The sequence below is a fragment of the Sapajus apella genome, unplaced genomic scaffold (assembly GCF_009761245.1).
Source record: "Sapajus apella isolate SASKATOON/1434 unplaced genomic scaffold, GSC_monkey_1.0 scaffold44, whole genome shotgun sequence".
Taxonomy (NCBI): Eukaryota; Metazoa; Chordata; class Mammalia; order Primates; family Cebidae; genus Sapajus; species Sapajus apella.
This window is the reverse complement of record NW_022436984.1, coordinates 12464298-12489127: the sequence shown is the minus strand read 5'-3', so window position 1 is coordinate 12489127 and position 24830 is coordinate 12464298. Positions and strand designations below refer to the sequence as shown.

Here is a 24830-nt window from a genome sequence, read left to right as displayed (position 1 = left end):
TCTCTGGGCTTTTGTGCTTGTTGTTTCCTTTTACTTCTTAACAAGTAGGTTAGATATTGTGTGAAATGATCTTAATTTAGTAAAAACCTACCAGAAGAATATATTTGTTGAATATGAAAATAATCTGTGAAAAGAACTGCTTATACTTGGTAATGGCGTTATAATCAGAAACACTCAACACCTTCATGTCAGACTCTGACCCTGTCATGTCTTGGTGGAAGTGAAAGTGTAAGTAGCACAAAGTCCTTTGGATTGCCAGTACTTTGCTATAGAGTACACAAATGTGTCTCCTCATTGCAGTAACACTAGAAATTGTTTACCACTGTAGTTTACGAAGAACTAACCACGTAGATGATCATGCATTTCAGGAAAATATAATAGAAAAAGAAAAGATTCTAACCCAGGTCTTAATTATTCACATATGGAAGAATGACCTGTATGTCTTCATTATATGTATAGGAGAGAAAATAGTGCCTATCTTTCAAGATTATTGGAAGGTTAGATATCCTTTTGTTAAATCATGTTTAAAAAATGCATTTATTTTAAAAATTAAAGTATTTCTATAGGATTAATAATTGATTTTTTGAGATCTTTGTGCATGCTTAACATGACTTTTTAAGAGTCACGTTTTACCAAAGAAGTAATAGTGCCTCATTAAAGTTCTGAAGTTAACATTGTAGCACTATGATATTTAGAAGTAAATTGTCATTTTCATTTTAAGCTTTAATTTGGGAATTTAAGTAATACGAAGTTTTGCTCAAATGCCTAGTTTGGAGAGAGTATTTTTATAACTAAGAGCTTTCAAGTAGGTTTAAATTTGTCTTGCTTTGAAGATACTTTATTTCATATCACACTTTCAGATTTTAGTTTTGTAAAATTCCAAGTTGCTTTTTCTTGAATTATAAATTTATTTAGTGTTTTGTTTTTTAATCATTTATTCATTCAACCTACCAACAGAAATGCCAAGCAGTATTCTAGATACCAGGAGTGAGCGGGTGATTAGACAAAGTCTCTCTCATTCCAGTAGGAGAAAGCAGACAAATAAATAAAGAAATACTGTGGTTTTAGATAAGAGTAAGTAGAATAAAGAAAATAAAGCAGGTTGTGATAAGTAGGGTCTGAGAGGCAGGAGAGGAGGTGGTACTTTTAAAAATAAAGGCCAAGGACCTCCCCTCTGAGGAGGTGACATTTGAGAAGAGACCAGGATGTTCAGAAGCAGCCAGTCATGCAAAAAAATCTGATGGAGGAGCACCCTAGGAGAGGGTAGTTAGTGTAAGACCATGAAGCAGGACAAGCTTGGGGTGTACAAAAGACATCAAGACAGCAGTATGTGCAGTGAGCTATGATCCTCCCACTACACTTGAGCCTGGGTGAAACCCTGTCTCCAAAAAGAAAAAAAGCAACCAGTATAGTATATATGAAGAAGAATGACAAAAGTTACGTTTGTAGAGATAGACAAGGACTACTTCATGTAGGGTTTTAGCACTAGTGATAGTAAAACATTTGAGGATTTTAGGTGAAGGAGTGACATAATCAAATTTAAGTTAAAATTTTACTTTTGGCCAATTTGTGAGGAAAAACAGACTTTCATGGGAGTACAAATGAAGCAAAGTGACTATTTCAGAACAAAGCGATGGCAGTGGCTCATGCCTGTAATCCCCGTACTTTGGGAGGCTGAGGTGGATCACCTGAGGTCAGGAGTTAGAGACCAGCCTGGTTAAAATGGGGAAACCCTGTCTCTACTAAAAATACAAAAATTAGCCAGGCATGGTGGCGGGTGCCTGCAATCCCAGCCACTTGGGAGGCTGAGGCAGGAGAATCACTTAAACCAGGGAGACTGAGGTCGCAGTGAGCCGAGATTACACCACTGCACTCCAGCCTGGGCGACAGAAGAGCCTCTGTCACAACCAACCAACCAAACGCCTGTGACTATTTCCCTTTTGAAGAATATATTTACCACAGTTGAGCCCAGGAGTCAGCAGACTCCCTTCCTTTCCTAGGACATCCAGCCATGTTTTAGTAAAGTAGAAAGATGTGGGGAAAAGCCATTTCTAGTATTCCTGTTTTACACTAATTTTCCTCTAGCCTTCCTGTCTACCAACATGGAATTGTTGGGGAACGGCATTTTTTATTTTACAGTGATTTAATATCTAACCACTTCTTATTTTGATAGGATAGAGGCATTATATGATAAAATTATTAAAAATGTAATCCAGGCTTGCTTACCAATATCTGATATGTTAAATTGTCTTTTTGCTAATTGCATGTCTCAAAGCTCTCAAGCATAATGGGCTCCGTAACTCTTGATCTCTTGTTCCCTCTCCCAGTTATAGAACCATCTGCTCATCTTACAGTATTCCTTATCCTAGTATATGCACCTGCCTCTGGCCAGTGATCGGGGCCCTACCTAGCTCTAATTTCACTTCCTTCACTGTCTGTCCCCTTCACTTGTATACATTCTGTTTCCTTTACCTAGAATGTTATCCCTCCCGCTTCATCAAAACACTTTTCACCTAAATTCTGCTCACCTTTCAGCGTTAATCTTTTCCAGAACCACTAGGTTAACTTAGACACCCATTTTGTAGCCTCATGTCCTATACTTTTACAAGAGCGTCAATAATAGCTACAGGTAACATTTACTAAAGATCGACAATATATTGGTATGTAATGTTACCAGAAGGAGTAAGTAATTTGCTGAGGATTACACTCTGGTAATTGAAAAAACAAAGATTTGAATGCAAACAATGTAGCCCACAATTAACCTTTTTACTACTCTGCCTCTTACATAGTTATGTTTTTGTTCATTATTATTTTAAGATAAATTATTTGTTTAGTGTCTAGTTCCCCTACTGTACTTCTAAGCACCATGAGCGTGGGGTTGTATCTTTTATACTATCTGTTGAATGAGTGCATGTATCCTATTTGGGATACAGCCTCCTCATTACTCAGAAAGTCTGAAACTGGATAAAATTCATAGGTAGAATTCACAGATGACATTGACCATTTTACTGTCTAGAAATGATAGTTTGTATAAATGTGAGGGAATCTGTTCGTCTAGTAAATCAGTTTACTGTGAAGTGGTCGTATGTCAGGGAACCTGATTTATTTGGAGACATTCTAATTTTAAAAAGTTTTTTTTCTTGCTTGTTATGGTTTTGGTTTACTAGAAAGATGCTCAGATCACAGTTGCCATCTGTTGGCATTTTAAGGAAGACTGCCAACGATAGACAGTAGACACATATCACATGTATTGTGAATTGCCACTCCAGCTTTAAATACACCTCTTAGAATGTGGTTGAAACTTAACATAGGGTAGGATGACTGTGGTGGCCCATGCCTGAAATCCCAATACTTTGGGAGGCCGAGGCAGGAGGATCGCTTGAGCCCAGGAATTTGAGCTCATCCTTAGCAACATAGTGAGACACCCATTTCTACAAAAAATGAAAAAATTAGCTGAGCATGGTGGTGTATGCCTATAGTCTTAGCTACACAGGAGGATGAGGTGGGTGAATTGCTTGGGCCTGAGAGGTCAAGGTTGCAGTGAGCTGTGAACACGCCACTGCAGTCCAGCCTTGTGATAGAGTAAGACCCTATCTCAAAAAAATAAATAAAAATAAAAATAGAGTAGGTTGGATGGGAGCACCAGCAGAAAAAACACTGGGAATTTGATAAGTGCCCCTATCTGTGTCGGGACATCATTGATAAAGGGATACATGACACTTTTGGAAGATAAAGAGCATAGTTGAAGAGGAACTAAAAAACCATCAGAGACACTTTTCTTGAGTCAGTTCCTTGTTTTATTGGTGAGAACTCTGTTATCACATAGTAATATTTTTAAAAAGTTGTTTGGGAAGGTCATTACTGTTTTTAAAGCAAAACACATGAAAGATGATATGAATTTATTACTTGACACATGTTTGCAATTTGGTTTGTGTAGTTATTTTCTGTGGGAAAGGACTTTAAATATGTCTTTCCCATAGCTAATATATACACTGGAGTAAACCACATACCAATGAAAAATTTTAATTAAATTTATATTTTATATACACATAGGTATAAATGTTATAAATATGCATAAATAATTTTCAGTAGAGTTTTGGGGAAAGAATGGTTCATTCTTTCCCTTTTCCACTTTTTCTCTTCTTCTATCCACATCCTTGCCTTGCTCAGGACCATTTATAACCCATGTTGACAAGGAAGATTATATTCTGCTATATTTTGCTGTCATGCTCGTGTATAAATATATACTTATAATTACACATACACGTGTATGTATATGTGGGTTTTTTTTTTTTAAGAATTCCTTGTATTTTACATTCTTCTGTGAGTTTCTTTTTTCTCTTAAGAATAACTTGTGGAATACCTTCTTTTCTTACTTAAGAATAGCTCTAATTTGTTCTTTTTAATGGCTACATGTATAGTTGTATTAGTTTGCGAGGGGTGCCATAACAAAGTACCACAGACTGAGTGACTTAAACAACAGAAATTAATTTTCTCACAGTTTTGGAGACTAGAAGCCCAAGATAAAGATGTTGGTGGGTTGTTTTTTTCTGAGGCCTCTCTCCTTGAGTTATAGATGGCTGTCTTCTCACTGTTTCTTTTTTATTTTTTTTTTTATAGTTGTATTAGGTTTTTTCTCCCATGTTACCCAGGCTGGAGTGCAATGGCGCGATCTCGGCTCACCGCAACCTCCGCCTCCTGGGTTCAGGCAATTCTCCTGCCTCAGCCTCCTGAGTAGCTGGGATTACAGGCACCTGCCACCATGCCCAGCTAATTTTTTGTATTTTTAGTAGAGACGGGGTTTCACCATGTTGACCAGGATGGTCTCGATCTCTTGACCTCGTGATCCACCCGCCTCGGCCTCCCAAAGTGCTGGGATTACATGCTTGAGCCACCGCGCCCGGCCCCCCTCACTGTTTCTTTATGTGATGTTTCTTCTGTGTCCAAATTTCCTCCTCTTGTTAAGGATATCAGTCTTGGATTGGATTCAGGCCTGCCCTAATGACCTCATTTTAACTTAATTACCTCTCTAAAGACGTTATCTCAAAATATATTCACATTCTGAGGTACTGGGGCTTAGGACTTCAGCATATGAATTTTGTAGGGACACTATTCAGCCCATAACAATCATATTCCACAGTGTATCCAACCATTCCCTTACTGGTGATCATTTACCTTATTTCTCGTTTTTGCCACCATGCGATAAAATCTTTGTATATCCTTTCATTTTTATAGGATAAATTCCCAAAAATGGATTCTCTGGGCAAAGGGTATATTTTTATTTTGATAGTGGTTGTCAAATTACTTTTCAGAAACATCCATATTGGTTAGCATTTCTACTTATAATGTATGAGGATACGTTTTCCAAGAACAGTCTGCATTCAGGATCCCTCTTCCCATCTTTCTCCTCCCATCTACTCCTCAACTGCTTATAATTTGGGTTTTGCTCCAGCTACTCTATTCATATTCTCTCAAAGGCCACTAATTCTGTGCTATTGCTACATTAATTGTTCTTTTAAAAATACTCTGTTTGCGTTTTGCAACATTTGAAGCTCCTGGAGACTGGGTTTTGTGTATTACTTCTCCTGACTTCCTTAAGAATATACCCTAACCACCATTTCCTGATTCTTTTGCCTCATCTTTGTCTGCTTGCAGCTTAGATGTAGGTACTTCCCAAGATTCCATTCTACTTTATCTAGATTGCTCCTTTCCATCTTGGACTAGGAGATTTTTATCTACTATTTCTGCTATTACCTGTGTGAAAGTTAATCATCAAATAGGGTCATTTTTGTCACACTCAACTAAATCAGTTGAGGGGCCAAGGGGAAAGCACATTCAGGGTCTATAACATTGCTCTAGAAATGTAATTTTCTGCAAGTCTGGCAGCTAAAACTGCCTATTTATAACCCCAAACCAGTTTTATCTACATCTGCTGAGATAACTTGCTATAGCTCTGGGACTAATTTTGCTCACCAGCTGGAGCTTACCAGCTCCCCAAAGTCTTACTAATACCAATAAACTTTCTCTCAAGACCACACATAACATTTCCTCTTCTTTATAAAACTCCCAACCATATCTTTGTTCTTTGGACATACTGAAGACCACCCAGTCTATGTGTGTGCCCCAAATTACAATTCTTTCTTACCAAATAAAACAAATTTACAGGTTTGTGTCTACATTTTTCTTTTGACTTTGACACCTGTGGGTGATTGGATGAATCCTAGATCCATGTTTTTGGCCATAAGCTGTCTTTTTTTTTAAAATTAAAATAATAACAAATGGAATACTTCACGAATATACATGTCATCCTTGCACGGGAGCCATGCTGATCTTCTCTGTATCGTTCCAATTTCAGTCTATGTGCTGCCAAAGCAAGCACTAAGCTGTTTCTTGAGCCTCAGACCTAGCTAGATTTCAAGCTGTTCTCTAATAAATTTAAAGTAAAATTTGATTATTACCATAAGATACCTCTGGGTTTTTCCTGTTTCTCTTTATTCTTTGATTAACATAGATCTGGGTTTTTTGTTTGTTTGTTTTTGCCAGAAACATAGAGGAAAAGGGAAAGATGTAGTAACACAAAGCTAACAATAGCACAAATAATGTAAGCTTTGTGAGGTCTGAAACATTGTCTTATCCTGCTTTCCCAAACCCCTTCTATACTGCTTAGCATATGAGAACACATCTCAAATACAAAAATCCACCAAAAAACAAAAACCCTTTTTTTTTTTTTTTTTTTTTTTTTTGAGACGGTCTTGCTCTGTCGCCCAGTCTAGAGTTCAGTGACACGATCTTGGCTCACTGCAACCTCCACCTCCCAGGTTCAAGCGATTCTCCTGCCTTAGCCCCCCGAGTAGCTGGGATTACAGGTACACCCAACTAATTTTTGTATTTTTAGTGGAGATGGGGCTTCACCATCTTGGCCAGGCTGGTCTCAAACTCCTGACCTCGTGATCCACCCACCTCGGCTTCCCAAAGTGCTGGGATTACTGGCATGAGCCACCATGCCCAACCCAAAAAACTCTTATGAACTAAATATTAATAATTAACTATTTACTGTTTCCAATTAGTCTTAAAGATTGAACAGGCAAGTTTTTACGGGGGATGTAGGGATGGCTACTAGGTACAAAAAGTAGTTAGAATGAATAAGATCTAGTATTTGATAGCACAACAGAGTGACTATAGTCAGTAGTAGTTTAATTGTACATTTTTAAATAACTGAAAGCATAACTGGATTGTTTGTAACACAAAGGGTAAATGCTTGAGGGAATGGATACCCCATTTACCATGATGTAACTATTATGCATTACATATCTGTATCAAAGTATCTCATGTACCTCATAAATATATGCACCTGTTTACCCACAAATTTTTTTTAAAAATTGGTTTTATCAAAAAAGGTTGAGTAAGCAAGTTTTTATAACATTTCCCAATATTTATTAATTCAATAGCTATGAACATTCTATCTTTTTGAGACAGAGTCTCGCTCTGTCAGCCAGGCTGGAGTGCAAAAATTTTAGCCGGGCATGGTAGTGGGCGCCTTAATCCCAGCTGGCACTCACTGTAACTATTGCCTCCTGGGTTCAAGTGATTCTCCTGCCATAGCCTCCCGAGTAGCTGAAATTAAGACACCCACTACCATGCCCAGCTAATTTTTGTATTTTTAGTAGAGACAGGGTTTCGTCATGTTGGCAAGGCTGGTCACAAACTCCTAACCTTAGGTGATGTGTCTGCCTCAGCCTCCCAAAGTGCTGGGATTACAAGTGTGAGCTAACACGCCTGGCAAATTCCTCCCCCCCACAACCCCCACAAGACGGTGTCTCACTCGGTTGCCCAGGGTGGAGTGCAGTGGCGTGATCTCTGCTCACTGCAACCTCCGACTCCTGGGTTCAGACAGTTCTGCCTCAGCCTCCCGAGTAGCTGAGATTACACCTGTGGTTTGCTGTGGCCAACTAATTTTTGGATTTTTAGTAAAGACAGGGTTTCACCATGTTGGCCAGGCTGGTCTCAAACTCCTGACCTCTAGTGATCTGCCCGCCCATGCCTCCCTAAATGCTGGGATTGCAGGCCTGAGCCACCACACCTAGCCACTATGAACAGTCTTTACTAGTAAATAAGCACTATCTTGTATTACAGCTATAAAAAATTTTTTTCTTGTTTTTGAGAAAGGGTCTCACTGTGTCACCCAGGCTGAAGTGCAGTGGCAAAATCATACATCACTGGAGCTTTGAATTCTTGGGCTCAGCCTCCTGAGCCTCCAGATTAGCTGGGACCACCCAAGCCCAGATAATTTTTTGATTTTTTTTTTTTTTGAGAGACAAGGTATCACTATGTTGCTCAGGTGGTCTTGAACTCCTAGGCTGAAGCAATACTCCTGCCTCAGCCTTCCAAAGTACTGGTATTATAGGCATGAGCCACTGTTCCTGGCCTTACAAAAATCATTTTGTAGGTTGTATTTTAGCTAGCCTATCACAATTCTTCCAAGTTTTTAAATTGTTTCTGTTGCTGATAAAATATCCTTTATTGATAGCCAACAAATTCTAATTTGGTTATTACCAGGCTATTATTACAAAAAAAAATACGTTGAAAACTTGTAAAATCTCATATGCCTAAATGCCAGGACCGGGTTTATAGTTGTATCAATTTATTGTTTTTCTCAATACTCAGCATCCAAGTTAAAAATTAGTGTTTTGTTTACTTTAAAAAGTGATATACTATTTATATTTGTAACATGCATTGAGGAAAATACTTAAAAATTTCAAAAGTAGAAAAATTTTAATTTCTTAAAGCTTTGAAATATGAAAAATTAATTTCTTAAAGCTTTTAAAATATACATTAAAAGGGGTGCATGTAACTTTAGTTTAAATGTTCAATTTAAATTAAGGGTCCCCAACCCCCAGACTACAGCTGATACATGTCCATGGCCTGTTAGGAACCAGGCCACACAGAGGTGAGCAAAGCTTCATCTCTGTTTACAGCCACTAACAGAGCTCTGCCTCTTCAGATCAGTGGAGGCATTAGATTCTCAGGAGCTCAAACCCTGTTGTGAACTGTGCATGTCAGAGACCTAGGTTGCATGCTCCTTATGAGAATCTAATGCCTGATGATCTGTCACTGTCTCCCATCCCCTGCAGATAGGACCACCTAGTTGCAGGAAAACAAGCTCAGGGCTCCCACTGATTCTACATTATGGTGAGTTGTATAATTATTTTATTGTATATTACAATGCAGTAATAATACAAATAAAGTAAACAATAAATGTAATGCACTCGAATCATCCTGAAACCATCCTCCCCACCCCAGTCTGTGGAAAAGCTGTCTTCCCCAAAACTGGTCCCTGGTGCCAAAAAGGTTGGAGACCACTAACTTTAGGCATGCTTCCCCACCCACCACTCCCCAGTCTGTGGAAACACTGTCTTCACAAAACCAGTCCCTGGTGTCAGAAAGGTTGGAGACTGATGGTTTAAATAATAATGAAATGAACATATATGTACCTAACATACAGGTTAAAAAATGAAGTATTTCCAGCCAGGCACAGTGGCTCGTGCCTGTCATCTGAGCACGTTGGGAGGCCGAGGCAGGTGGATCATGAGGTCAGGAGTTTGAGACCAGCCTGACCAACATGGTGAAGCCCTGTCTCTACTAAAAATACAAAAATTAGCCAGGTGCAGTGGTGCATGCCTGTAATCCCAGCTACTCAGGAAGCTGAGGCAGGAGTCACTTGAACTGGGAGGCAGAGGTTGCTGTGTGCCAAGATCAGGCTACTGCACTCTGGCCTGGGCAACAGAGCAAGACTCCATCTCAAAAAAAAAAAAAAAAAAAGTATTTCTAATACTTTTAAAGGCTTCTGTGTTTTCCTGATTGCATCTTCTTTCCCCTCCCTGGAGGTAATAACTGAATTTTAGATTAATAAGCTACTTAAATTACTTTATAGTTTTGTCACATATGAATACATTTCTAAACAAGGAACATGGTTTGATTTTGCTTTTCTCTGAACTTGATATAAATGAAATCATATTGTTTATACTGTTCTGTAACATATTTTTGCCTCATGTTTTTCAGATTCATTTATGTTATTATGTGTAATTTCAGGTCATTCATTTGCACTGGTACTTATATTCGTTTTCTAAATCTACTGTAATGTATTGGTACATTCCAATGTTGATGGACATTCTGGTTGTCTCCAAGCTTTGCCTTTTTTTTTTTTTTTTTTTTTTTTGAGACGGAGTTTCACTCTTGTTACCCAGGCTGGAGTGCAATGGCACGATCTCGGCTCACCGCAACCTCCGCCTCCTGGGTTCAGGCAATTCTCCTGCCTCAGCCTCCTGAGTAGCTGGGATTACAGGCACACGCCACCATGCCCAGCTGATTTTTTGTATTTTTAGTAGAGACGGGGTTTCACCATGTTGACCAGGATGGCAAGCTTTGCTTTTTAAGCATTACTGTTAACATTTTTGTGCTTGTTTATCTGTTGTACACATATAAGAGTTCTATAATGTAGCAGTCTCCAACGTTTTTGGCACCAGGGACTGGTTTCGTGGAAGACAATTTTTCCATGGTGGGGGGATGTTTTGGGGATAAAACTGTTTTCACCTCAGATCATCAGGTATTAGATTCTCATAAGGTGCACAACCTAGATCCCACACATGCACAGTTCACAGTAGGGTTCACGGTCCTGTGAGAATGTGAATTTAATGCTTCTGCTGATCTGACAGGCGGAGCTGAGGCGGTAATGCTCTCTAGCAGACTGTCTGTGTGGCCCGGTTCCTAATGGGAGTGGGGAGTGCTTATTGGTCAGCAGCCAGGTGTTGGGGACCCTTCCTATAATGTACTTAGAAATGGAATTGCTGGATCATATTGTGTGTGTGTATTATGCTTTACTAGCTAATCTTAAACTTTAATCCAAATTCTTATTTTATATTCCCACCAGTAATGGATGAAAGCTCACATTTCTTTACATCTTTACCAATACTTGATATTCTTGGATTTAAAATTTTTGTCAAAATAGTTGTAAAATAATGTCTCATAGTTTTTGTTTGTATTTACTTGAATGCAAATAAATACAAATTGAGGTTTGAGATTGAGATTGAGGCTGAGGCTGAGGCTGAGCACCTTTCCAGTATTTATGGGGCAATTGTGTTTCCTTTTCGGTGAAATGTCTATTGCCCATTTAAGAAAATTGAGTTTGTTTTTATTAATACTTTGTTATTATTTATCCTGGATATTTCCTTTGTAGGTTATATGTGTCCCAGTGTGTGACTTATCTTTCTGCTTTTTGTGATATGTTGATTAAGCAGTTCTTAATGAAATTGAATTAGGATTTTTCTTCATCTTATACTTCTTGTGTCTTTTAAAATAATTTCCTAACTTGGGTTATAAAGATATCCGCTATGATTTTGTTAAAAGTTTCTAAATCTTTTGCTTATCACTGTTATGTACTTGATCCATCTTCAGTTGGTTTTATATATGATATGTGATAGGGAATGATCTGCCAACGTCCTAGTACTATATATTGAATGATCCATCCTTTCCTCATGAATCTACACTACTGGCTGTTTGTTTTATATTATTTTCGTACAGGATCTGTATCTGAGCTCTCCATTATGGTGGTCTTTCTGTTTCTGCACTAATATCTTACTAACTTCATCATTACAGCTTAATCATGTCTTTATCTTGCAGGAAAAATAGTTTTATTTGCCTAATATTTCTTTAGGAGTGCCTTAGTTCTTGGCTCTTCCAAATTTAGGATCAACATCTCAAGTTTTCAGAAAATTGTTTCAGTTTAATAGGAATTGTAATGTTTAGCATATGGGAGAATTGACATCTTGAGATTATGGTACTTCATTAATACTGTTTAAGGTCTTTTAAATGTCATTCATTAAAGTTTAAAAATTTTTCTTTGTAAAGGTTTTTTTTCTTTTTGAGAAGCAGTCTCGCTCTGTCATCCATGATGGAGTGCAGTGGCGCAAACTCGGCTCACTGCAACCTCCACCTCCCAGGTTCAAGTGATTCTCTTGCCTCAGCCTCCTCAGTAGCTAAGATTACAGATGCGCACCACCACACCTGGCTAATTTTTGTATTTTTAGTAGAGGCAAGGTTTCACCATGTTGGCCAGGCTGGCCTCCAACTGCTGAAAGTGATCTGCCCGCCTCAGCCTTTCAAAGTGCTGGGATTATGGTCGTGAGCTACTGCGCCCAGCCCATAAGAATTTTATACACGTTTTATAAGATTATTTTCCTGGTTACTCTATTAAGTTATTTTTGCAACGATCCTTTTAAAAAAAATCTATTTTCTGTTTGTTGCTTATGTAGCAGTATCTTTTATAGATTACTTCAACAATTTTACTGAACTCTTTTATTCTTGTAATTTTCTGTAGATTCTTTTGGGTTCTCAATGAGCGTAATTATATTACCTGCAAATAATAACAGTTTTATTCCTTCCTTTCCAATCCTTTCTTATCTTATTGGCTAAGACCTCCAGTACGGTGTTGAGTAGGCATTGTGATAGTAGGTATTGTCTTGTCCCTGGGGTTTTTTTTTGTTTTTTTTAATTATTCCTTTTTTTAGAGACAGGGTTTCACCATGTTCACCAGGCTGGTCTTGAGCTAATGACCTCAGGTGATCCACCCACCTTGGCCTCCCAAAGTGTTAGGATTACAGGTATGAGCCACCGTGCCCAGCTGTCCCTGGTTTTAAAGGTAGTTCTTTTAGTATTGCACTATTGACTATGGCTTTTGCTGTAGTCTTTTTGTTTATATCCTTTATCAAGTTTAGGAAATGTCCTTCTATTTCTAGGGCCTGAGTTTTTGCTTGTATATTTGTTACGAACCATGAATTGTTACCTTTTCTGCATCTATTGTTATTTTTCTCCTTTAATCTGTTAATGCGAGAATCACAAAATATTTACTTCTGTTGAACCAGTCTCAGTTCCTGAAATAAGCCCAACTTGGTCATGGTGTAGTATCTTCTCTAAACATTTCTAAATTTGATTTGCTGCTTTTTTTTTTTTTTTTTTTTTTAGGCAAGGTCTCACTCTCACCCAGGCTGGAGTGCAGTGGTATGATCTCGGCTTACTGCAACCTCCACCTCCTGGGCTCAAGCGATTCTCCCACCTCAGCCTCCCCAGTAGCTGGGACCACATGTGTGTGCTACTACTGTGTGCGGCTAATTTTTGTATTTTTGGTAGCGACGGGTTTTTGCCTTGTTACTCAGGCTGGTCTCGAACTCTTAAGCTCAAGCCTTGGCCTCCCAAAGTGGTGGAATTACAGGGATGAGCCACCACATCCAGCCAAGTTTGCTAGTTTTGTTTATAATTTTTTTTTCATCTGTGTTCATGAGCAATTATTCTTTCCTAGATAGTGTTGGTTTGATTTAGTGTCAGTTGTACACAGCATACATCGTATCAGGTTGGAATTTATTTCTGGAAAGGTAAAATTACCTTCTTTGTGGGAAGATTTTAAACCTTCTGTACAATTTCTTTAATGATTAGAGAACCATTAGAAATGTTTTATTTCTGGGCCGGGCGCGGTGGCTCACGCCTGTAATCCCAGCACTTTGGGAGGCCGAGGCGGGTGGATCACGAGGTCAAGAGATCGAGACCATCCTGGTCAATGTGGTGAAACCCCGTCTCTACTAAAAATACAAAAAATTAGCTGGGCACGGTGGTGCGTTCCTGTAATCCCAGCTACTCAGGAGGCTGAGGCAGGAGAGTTGCCTGAACCCAGGAGGCGGAGGCTGCGGTGAGCCGAGATCGTGCCATTGCACTCCAGCCTGGGTAACAAGAGCGAAACTCCATCTCAAAAAAAAAAAAAAAAAAAAAAAAAAATGTTTTATTTCTTTTTGAGTCAGTTTTGATAATTTACAATTTTTAGGAATTTGTTCACTTAACCTAAATGTTCAAAGCTTGCTTTGAAGTTTTTAGTAATTTTCTTTTTTTAAATCATGTAATTTTCATTCCATCAGATTTCATAAAAAATTTTCTCTTTTTAAACTTTGCTATATTTGTAGTTATGCCCCTCCTTTTTGTGTATAGTAGTATTTGTGCCTTCTCTTTTTTTTCTTGATCTTTTTTTTTTTTGAGATGGCGTCTCGCTCTTGTTATCCAGGCTGGAGTGCAACGGCGGGATCTCAGCTCGCCGCAACCTCTGCCTCCCGAGCTCAGGCAGTTTTCCTGCCTCAGCCTTCTGAGTAGGGATTACAGGCATGTGCCACCATGCTGGCCAGTTTTTGTATCTTTAATAGAGACAGGGTTTCTCCATGTTGGTCAGGTTTGTCTCGAACTCTCAACCTCAGGTGATCTGCCTGCCTCAGCCTCCCAAAGTGCTGGAATTACAGGTGTGAGCCACTGCATCCAGCTTTTTCTTGATCTCAGACTCAGAGAATCCTCCCTCTTCAGCCTCCCAAGTAGATGGGATTACAGGCATCAACCACCACACCTGACTCTCAAGTTTGTTTTTAATTTATTAACTGTTGCTTTTCTTTATTTCTTTCCTTCTTTTAAAGAAGAAAGAAAGGTTAAAAAAAATTTAGGAGCCACTTGATAAAAAAACAATTTCAAGTTTGTTTCCCTAGATACAATACAGGAACCTTAAACTCATATGTCAGACTTTAATTTCTTATCTTTCCTGGAAAATATCGCCTTCTAATATTTCCTATTCTGACTAAGTTGGTGGTTCTGTCTTGTTGCCGCCCCTACAACCCAACAAAATAGTTATCTAAGCCTACCTCCTTCTACCTTAACAGGCCCTTCTTTCCCACCTCCCACTGTTTCTGCCTTGGTCCAGCTCTTCTTTCTCTCTTCTTATAGAGCCTGTGGCATCATTCAAACTAGTTTTGTTTCCTTCAACCTTATTTCTCTTAGCCCATCCTTCATACCAACACTGTCCTTCATACTGACATTATTTGACTTAAGCGAACCGTCCAATTATGTTCATGTCTTATTTAGAGCCCTGCAGTTATTTTCTGCTACCCTGATCACTTCCCAACTCCTTAGCATGATATGCAACCTGGGTCTTCTAGTCTCCCTACATGTACTCTTTGGTTCAACATCCAACTCAGTTTCTGTAACACATCATTTTGTTCTTGGTCTCTATGGCTTTTTTTTTTTTTTTTTTTGAGACAGAGCCTTGCTCTGTCACCCAGGCTGGAGTGCAATGGTGTGATCTCATCTCACTGCAACCTCTGCCTCCCAGGTTCAAGTGATTCTCCTGCCTCAGCCTCCCAAGTAACTAGGATTACAGGCCCATACCACCATATCTGGCTAATTTTTTTGTATCTTTATTAGAGATGGGGTTTCACCGTGTTGGACAGGCTTCATCTTGAACTCCTGACCTCGTGATCTGACCGCCTAGGCCTCCCAAAGTGCTGGGATTACAAGCATGAGCCACTGTGCCCAGCCTTATTTTTATAATTTTTGTAGAGAGGAGGGTTTTACCATGTTGGCCAGTCTTGAACTCCTGACCTCAAGTAACCCACCTACCTCAGCCTTCCAAAGTGCTGGGATTACTGGCTTTTTAAGTTATTTGTATCTGCAATCACACATTTATTCATCCTTTATGCCCCAGTTTAAGTTTGTCTTAAGAAGAATTCCGATTGTTCACACACTTCGACACATACCTCCCCACCAAAAAAGGTGATTTGTTTGGTTATCATTATACCTTAAATGTATCTCTATTTAGTCCTTGCAATACTGTGTTATAGTAATTGTTTACATGTCAAATGTCTCTGTGAGGACAGATGCCATGTTTTCATTTCACCATTACGTCCCCTGCCAGTAAATAATGAGATCAGGAAAAAAGAAAAAAAAGATTGTTACATGCATGGGCCTAAAGGGGAATTAGCAGGCCCCAAGAAATAAGAAAATATTTTTAGTCAATTTTATTTATGGGAAAGATGTAAGTACTCTGGTTTGTTTGCTTTTTGTCTTTTTAAATTTATTTATTTATTTTTTCCAAGACAGGGTCTCACTCTGTCACCCAGGCTGGAGTGCAGTGGCATGATCTTGGCTCACTACAACCTCTTTCCTGGGTTCAAGCAATCCTCCTGCCTCAGCCTCTGGAGTAACTGGGACTACAGGCGCGCTCCACCACGCCCAGCTAATGTTTGCATTTTTGTTATAGAGACGGGGTTTTGCCATGCTGGCCAGGCTGGTCTTTTTTTTTTTTTTTTTTTTCTTCCTGAGATGCAGTCTCACTCTGTCACCCAGGGTGTAGTATAGTGGCGTGATCTTGGCTCACTGCAGCCAGCACCTCCCAGGTTCAAGTGATTCTCCTCCCTCAGCCTCCCAAGTAGCTGGGATTATAGGTATGCACCACCACAACTGGCTCTACTTTTTGTATTTTTAGTGCAGACAGTGTTTCACCATGTTGCCCGGGCTGCTCTCAAACCGACCTCAGGTGATCTGCCCACCTTGGCCTCCCAAAGTGCTGGGATTATAGGCGTGAGCCACCATGCCCAGCCCAGGCTGATCTTAAACTTTATTTCTTGATGAAAGATTTTTGCCTAGGTTTTTAACCTCAGAGTGAGGAGAAATAAGCACCTGAAACATCAAACATTGACTAAACAATTGTAACACTAAGAAAAAGATTTGATGATTCAGATCTTTATTATTTGGTATAGTAAAGGCTTTGAGAATACCAGTTTTACCTTAAATTCCCTCTTTATATTTATAAATAAAAGTAGCAGATCTGGGCCCAAGACATGACAGAACACAATCTAGAAGTCCAGTTCTCCAGAGAGCTGTTAGCTAGCAAAGGATATGAAAGATTCATCAGAATTCAACATAGTGTTTTCTGGCAGTTTACCCAAGGGGTTCCTGAATACACTTGGAGGCATGTATCAAACAACTAGAAATTGATATACACCTAAATCCCTTTGCCTTTTCAGATTCTACAAAATTTGGCAATAATAGCCAACAAAGTTGCCTCAGAATCTGCTGGAAGTTACTAGAGACAAAACGAACTGTCAAGATAGAATCAAGTAGTCCTTAAGGAAAGTTTATAATTCAAGAGTTGTCATCTTTAATTGAACATAGTGATTACTCCTTAAAAGAAGAATTACTATAAAATTCTTATTCAGGCTATTGTTAATTATTTAGTAAAGTATTTGCATTTATTGTACTTAATTTAAGAAAGTATAGTTAAATAAATATGACATTTTCGATGTCAGTAAACATAAGTATAAAATGTAATGTTTTTGGAAACTGTTAGGTTGGTGCAAAAGTAATTGATGTTTTGCCATTAAATGGCAAAACAGGGAAAACCCACATAGTTTAAACCCAATTTGAAGTGCTATTTACAATTGTTCATAAACACACATGCAACTCAGTATCAGCTGTACATGACTTCTGAAGATTGCCATTAAGATTTGACAGAGTAACGTATTCTGTATAGAGTTGAACAGCTTGGATCATTTGATCTATTAAATGTCTCTGAGTACCGTTTATGATGGAATGGAGCACTTTAGCTGTAACACTATCTCATGGAATAGAAGTGTTTTTATTCTGCCTACGTATGAAATATAATACTACTTATGTTTGCTCTTTAGAGAAATATCCTAACAGCATCTTCTTGAAAGAATAAAGAACAGCCTGTGTATTTTTAGGAGTTGGTACTCTACTTGCCTTTTAAGTATGGACCATTGCCTATGTTTTTCAGTTAGAGTTTTTGAAGTTTTCTTTTCGTTTTTAAGGGCACAAAGCAATTTATTGATATATACATGGATGAGTTTTGTGATTCTAATTTGATAGATTTTAAGATGTGAGAAAGATTAATGTCCATGTCCACAAGCTTAGACGTGCAGTTGGCATCATGCATTATTTTCTGTTTAAGCTGACCAATTCTTTATTTGATTTACTTATTTAATAGTTCTTATTTGGATATTAGTAACCACCAATAAATAAAACCGAATATGAATTTCCAAAATTTTGCTTATCATACAAAGTGCCAAACTTAACATTTGAATTATATGTTCTAGAATTATAATCAGTATCACGTTGTTTTTAACCATTGCATTTTCACTGTTGTGGCTATATACAACTCTACATAATTAACATCTATTTCAGTTTTAACTGCTTTTGTATAGTGAATGATTTCTGGTTTAAAGGCTTATGCTCTTGAAATCAAGCAAACAACCAGTCTCTCTAGTCTTTTTTTTTTTTTTTATTTTTTTATTTTTTTATTTTTTCAGTCTCTCTAGTCTTACCACCACCCCTTTTCAATTTTAATTTTAAGAAAGAAATATTTTATACCCCTCACCTCTATAACACAGAAGCTTTGAGTATCCCCTGAATGTCAGGGGTTTAGAGTGAAAAACAAGGAGAAAATTATTCTATAAGTACATAAGCCAAGCCCTGCCCAGTTGGAACATCACTGTCCAAAAGAGGAAACAGTCAAGGGAACATGTAATTAAAAGTCAACATGATAAACCCAATAACAGAAATGTGGTACATGGTACAGGGATAAGCCCAGGGAAGAGTATAAAGACCATATGAGCGGGATTATGTTTGATTCATATCTGTATATCCAACACCTTACAGAGGGTCTGGTATTTAATAGATTCAACAAATCAGTTACAAAATTATTACATAGGATACTATCTTTTATTGTTTTGGGACAGGGTCTCCCTCTGTTGGTCAGGCTGGAGTACAGTGGTGTAATCACAGCTCACTGTAGCCTTAGCATCCTGGATTTAAGCAGTCCTCCCACATCAGCCTCCGGAGTAGGTGGTACTACTACAGGCATGTGCTACCCTACTTGGCTTTTTTTTTTTTTTTTTTTTTTAAATAGAGACAGGTTTTCCCTATGCTGCCCAGGCTGGTCCTGAACTCCTGACCTCAAGTGATCCTCCTGCCTCAGCCTCCCAGTGTTAGGATTACAGGCATTAGCCACCACGCCCAGCCTAGTACACTGTTTATAAAAATGTCCCTATACACTGAGGCTGACACACCCTCTCAGTCAGTGACGTGTAGGACAGACCATGCTGTATGCTCTGAGCCAGTGAATACTGTGCACTTTTAACGAGTAAGTGCCCTACTACCTGTTGGAGAGTTGAGCATGTTTTGGAACATGCATTGTTTCTCTCCTGGAGCCACCTTTTCTTGCCATTTATTTAGTGAGGAACAATTTTGACCCATATAAAGAGTGACAAAGGGATGCAAGTAAAGATTATCATGCTGTTTATTAACATGTAGGCTTTACAGAGGCCCGTAGCCTGAGACTCGACTAAAGAAATGGCCAAGGCTTCTTTCCAGTGTGGACTCTTAAGTAAAACTTCTAATTAAAAAAACAAAGAAATGGTTGAGGAAAAAGAAAGTAAAGATTAGGGCACCAATATTCCTAAAGTATAGACAGTCACACATTTTGTGTCCTTTTGATAAAGAGTGACTTTGTGTTCACAAATATTATTTGAATTTATCAAGCTCGTAATATGCATGCCTTGCACAGTGCTTGCTGCCATAGATATGCTGGTGAACTTGATGAGACATGTCCCTCCTGGATTTTGTCATTTAGTAGGAATGGTCAAGTTAAACAAGGGTCGAAGACCCTTAGGAGGTCAGTTCTGCCCAAGCAGAATGTTGAATAAATGTTCTAATTGGTTCCTGGCAAAAACCATATGAACTGTATATTTTGTCATCACCTCAGACTTTCCCTTCCTTTCCCCATTTCTGCATTGTATTGTAACCATAGTATGAGAAAAAGCATACTGAAATTATTTAATTAGGTAAACTGGATCTCCAGGAGCATATAAGCATGTGTGGTGTGCATGTGGCTGGGAAAAAGGGTTGAGAACTCCTGACTTCTAGGTCAGTATCATTTAGATCTGTATTTGCAAGCCAGACCACATTCTTAAGTACAAACCCACTTTTTTTTGGGGTGCGGGGGGTTGCAGGAGGCGGAGTCTTGCTCTGTCGCTCAGGCTGGAGTGCAGTAGCACAATCTCGGCTCACTGCAGCCTCTGTCTCTCGGGTTCCAGTGATTCTCCTTCCTCAGCTTCCGGGGTAGCTGGGATTATAGGCACACACCACCATGCCCAGCTAATTTTTGTAATTTTAATAGAGACAGGGTTTCACCATGTTGGCCAGGCTGGTCTTGAACTGCCGACCTCAGGTGATCTGCCCACTGCAGCCTCCCAAAGTGCTGGGATTACAGGCATGAGCCATTGTACCTGGCCACAAACCCACATTTTTTAAAGTTTTAAAAATTTGTTCAATGATATGGAACCCACATTTTAATTACTTTGCTTTTTGTTTATAGGTCCAGGGGCAAGTTCATCCTACTCTTGAGTCTAATGATGATGCTCTTCAGTATGTTGAAGAATTAATTTTGCAGTTATTAAATATGCTATGCCAAGCTCAGCCCCGAAGTGCTTCAGATGTAGAGGTATGACAAATATTGTCTTGTATTTACTTTATATCTAATTTGTGTGTTGGTTTTAATGTCAGTGAAGGGCCAAATAATTTGCTCTTTAATTCCACAAATATATACATATATTTGCTCTTTATTATATGTGTGTATATATATAATATATTATTTATATATATAATAAATATGTAATTTGCCCTTTAATTCCACAAATATATATATATGAAAGTGAAGCCTGGATTTCACTCTTTAAAGGTTGAGTATCCCTTATCTGGAATGCTTGGGAACAGAAGTGTTTTTAGATTTTGAGGGTTTTTTTTGGATTTTGGAATATTTGCAGTATACTTACTGGTTGAGCATCCCAAATCCAAAAATCCAAACTCTGAAGTGCTCCAGTGAGCATCACGTCAGCTTCTAGAAGTTTGGATTTTGGCTTGATGTGGTGGCTCAAGCCTATAATCCCAGCACTTTGGGAAGCCAAAGCAGAAGGATCCCTTGACCACAGGAGTTCGAGACCAGCCTGGGCAGCAAAGTAAGACCCCTTCTCTAAAAAATATTTTTTTATAATTAGCAGGCATGGTAGCATGCACCTGTAGTCCCAGCTACTCAGGAGGCTAAGGCAGGAGGATCACTTGAGCCCAGGAGGTCGAAGCTACAGTGAGCCCTGAATGAAAGAGTGGAACCCTGTCTCAAAAAAAAGAAGTTAAAATTTGGATTTTGGATTTTTGGATTAGGAATAATCAATCTGTACTGCATATATGATAGTTTGTATGTATTCTAGTTGTTAAATTATTATACCATTTTTTGTTTGTAAGCTAAAACGAACAATTTATTGATGACAGAATGATATACCCATACTTTTAAGAGTGGCATATGTCTAAGCATTTCTTTTATTAAAGCCAGCTAGCATTCCAAAAACATTTCTGTTAATGTTTTGATCTTCAGTTGTTACATGTATTTTAGGTGGTAAGTGAATTATTTCCCACCAATTGAGGGAGAGGGAAGCATCTAAACACCTAGGAAGGAGGTTCTGTAATCTCTTACAAAGATGATATGGCCCCTGTATTTTTTTTTTTTTTTTTTTTTTTTGAGATGGACTCTTACTCTGTCACCCATGCTGAAGTGCAGTGGTGCAGTCTCGGCTCCTTGTAACCTCTGTCTCCCAGGTTTAAGTGATTCTCCTGCCTCAGCCTCCCTAGTAGCTGGGATTATAGGCACTCGCCACCACACCTGGCTAATTTATTTTTAGTAGAGACAGGTTTTCACCATGTTGGTCAGGCTGTTCTCGAACCCCTGACCTCGTGATCTGCCCACCTCGGCCTCCGAAAGTGTTGGGATTACAGGCATGAGGCACTGTACCCAGCCTGGCCCCTGTCTTTTTAGGGCTTATGGTTTAATGGAGATAGAGATAGATATATAGTCAGTAACATAATGTGATATTCTATGAGTAAAGAGTATGTGGGAAGCCATGAAAGCGGCAGCTATACAGGCCTTGGGGTTTGGGGTAGCTTCCAAGAAGAAGACATGTCTAAACTGAGTCTGGAAGGAGTCAAAAGTTGGAGAGAAGAAGGTTTGAAGTACCAACGGTAGAAAATGGGAGACACAGGCTAGAAATACAGACTTCTCTGGCAATGATGAAGGACTATTTGACTTTAATGACTTCAAGTATACAGTAGTTCAAATCTTTGGGTTTCTGTGACTTTGTTTTTATAGCACTCAACTGTGAGCACAAAAAAAGATAGTTGGACTGAATGTGGTGTTTCCTCATGGATGTATAGCAGCAGAACAGCGGGGCAAGGAAATTGTAAAAACCAGTAATAGCAGTGCTTTGCAGCCTTTTCAGGACACAACACACATAGAATGTAATGTTTTTATGCCACATAGTGATTGGGTAGGAAGTAGTCTCTAGCTACCTCTGGTCTTGCCCTGATCCCCTGAAGGCTGAGGGATTGATAGACATATCCAATGAGAAACTGCTGAGAAGAGCATCACTGAATTGCAACTGGATAAGGAAAAAAGTGAAATGTGACTATAGTTAATGATGGTATATTGTATTCTTGAAAATGCTAAGAGTAGAAATTGACTGTTTTCACCACAAAAATAACTATGTGAAGTAATGCATTTGCTAATTAGCTAGATTTAACCATTCTACAGTGCATATTATATGTACTTCCAAGCATCATGATGTTATACATGATAAATAGGTACAGTTTTATACGTAAATTTAAGGAATAAATAAATTTGGCTGTTGTGGTGTTTCACACCTGTAATCCCAGCACTTTGAGAGGCCAACGTGGGCAGACTGCTTGCGCCCAAGAGTTCAGGACCAGCCTGGACAACATGGCAAAACCCTGTCTCTGCTAAAAATACAAAAATTAGCCAGGCATGGTGGTGCATGTCTGTAGTCCCAGCTACTCAGGAGGCCTGACCTCAATTGACTCGCCCAGCTCAGCCTCCTAAAGTGCTGGGATTACAGGTGTGGGTCACCATGCCCAGCCAAGCCCTTATAATTTCTAATAAGCTTTCCATTAACATTTAGATTCCCCAAATAATTTATCCATATTTTCTACCTTTCTAAACAAAAACAAACTTCTCCCACACATACAAAAGTATATAGGGATACGAATTTTTTTTAATTGAAGTACATATATAGGAATATATAGGACCTAGAATACTCTTGGAATTGATTAATGTTATCTTTTTAAACCTATTATGTAAAGGAAAAGACAAGGTTCTGCTAATAATAGAGCTAAATCTCGAACTTTGCTCTGTATCTTATTAATGTTTTCGAAAGGTACTAGATATTAATCAAGATAGAGTTTCTCATTTAATATAAAAAATATTAATCTTGAAATTAGAGTAATATTTTAATTCATTAATCTTTCATTGATCAGTCCTCCTTGGGCTTCTTTTAAAAAATACATGAAGGCCTAGTATAGTGGCTCATGTGTGTAATCCCAGCACTGTGAGCTCAGGAGTTCCAGAGCAGCCTGGGCAGCAGAGCAAGAGCTCATCTCTACTAAAAATAAAAAAATATAGCTGGGTGTGGTGACACGTACTTATAGTCCCTGCTACTTGGGAGACTGAGGCAGGGAGATCACTTAAGCCCGGAAGGTTGATGCTCCAGTGAGCTATGATCACATCATTCTCCGGCCCAGGTTACAGAGCAAGAGACCTTGTTCTCCCCCAAAATAAATAAAAAGTAAAAAACTATAAAACATTTATGAAAAATTTTATTTTGCTATAAAATTATAAATTTCCCACTACAAGAAATAAAGTAATTTCTTGAGTTTTACCTCTTGACATTCAAGACAGCTTTTTGTTTGACCCTACTAATCTTTCCCCATGCATTTTGACCCTTGGCATTATCTCCTAACTATGTATTTGGTAATTTGATTTCATTAATACCCTTGTAAGTAAGTTTAAAATGTGCTATGCTTCATCATTACCATTTTGCCTTAAAAAAAATCATTTGATTAGCTGATCCACTAAAAAAAAGAAAAAGAAAAATCATTCGAGATTTTCTTTCCCCTTCTTTCCTTCCTTAAAACAATAAACCTGGAGTGAGGTAGATACAATTGATATGGCTAGGGATTGCTGTTCTTTTTTCTTTTTCTTCTACCTCAACCCCTGCCTACAGTTAGTCTCTGTAATGCCACCACTGGTGAGTTGTTTTTCAAAGACATGTAAATCTATTTAGAATTGTCAGGTTGAGTTCAACTTCTGTCCTTTTCTACTGCTTTTATTTTTTTATTTTTACTTTTTTTCCCACTGCTTTTATATCTCTACTATACACCAGTGTTTTTAGATTCCAGGTCATGACCACTGGTAAGTCATAAAATTACTTTAGTGCATTGCCCAACCCTCATTGTAAAAAATAAAAGAGGCTGGCACAGTGGCTCATGGCTATAATCCCAGCACTTTGGGAGGCTGAGGCAGGTGGATCACCTGAGGTCAGGAGTTCAAGACCAGCCTGGCCAACATGAGGAAACCCATCTCTATTAAAAATACAAAAAGTAGCCGGGCATGGTAGCACATGCCTGTAATCCCAGCTAGTCAGGAGGCTGACACAGGAGAATCACTTGAATCTGAGAGTGGAGGTTGCTGCGCCACCGTACTCCTGCCTGGGCAACAGAACAAGACTCTGTCTCTAACAGACAAACAGAAGGGAAAATGCCAGTGTGCTGCATATAATCAGGACAGGTTTGTTTTATGAAACTTTGTTTCATTTGAGTATGTTTGGTGTAGGTTTAAAAAAAAAGTTGGAAAGCTGCAGGGTCATAGCATTATTAGGTTTATACCATGGTTACACTTATTCAGTTAATCAAGGGTTAAACACTTCACTGTAAACATTTTAATTGAAAACCACATAAGTTAGTCCTAAATCTTGTCATTTTTGATTAACAAGTCTGCAAAATTAACTTGGAGAAAAGAAAAGAATTCTCTGTTTGGATATTCCTTTCTCTCCCTTTAC

General features: G+C 38.6%; 1 protein-coding gene and 1 non-coding gene across 3 annotated transcripts in view; one reads left to right on the top strand and one right to left on the bottom strand.

The window, feature by feature from the left end:
* SOS1 (SOS Ras/Rac guanine nucleotide exchange factor 1) overlaps positions 1–24830 on the top strand; it is a 131701-nt gene that overhangs the window by 30033 nt on the left and 76838 nt on the right. For both annotated transcript variants that reach the window (XM_032239370.1, XM_032239369.1), the window contains exon 2: positions 20249–20374. In XM_032239370.1, the coding sequence (XP_032095261.1) occupies positions 20249–20374 (126 nt within the window). The remainder of the gene's footprint in view (positions 1–20248; positions 20375–24830) is intronic.
* Positions 6273–6379, bottom strand: LOC116524337. Its single transcript, XR_004257285.1, has one exon. It is a non-coding gene; the product is annotated as a U6 spliceosomal RNA (small nuclear RNA).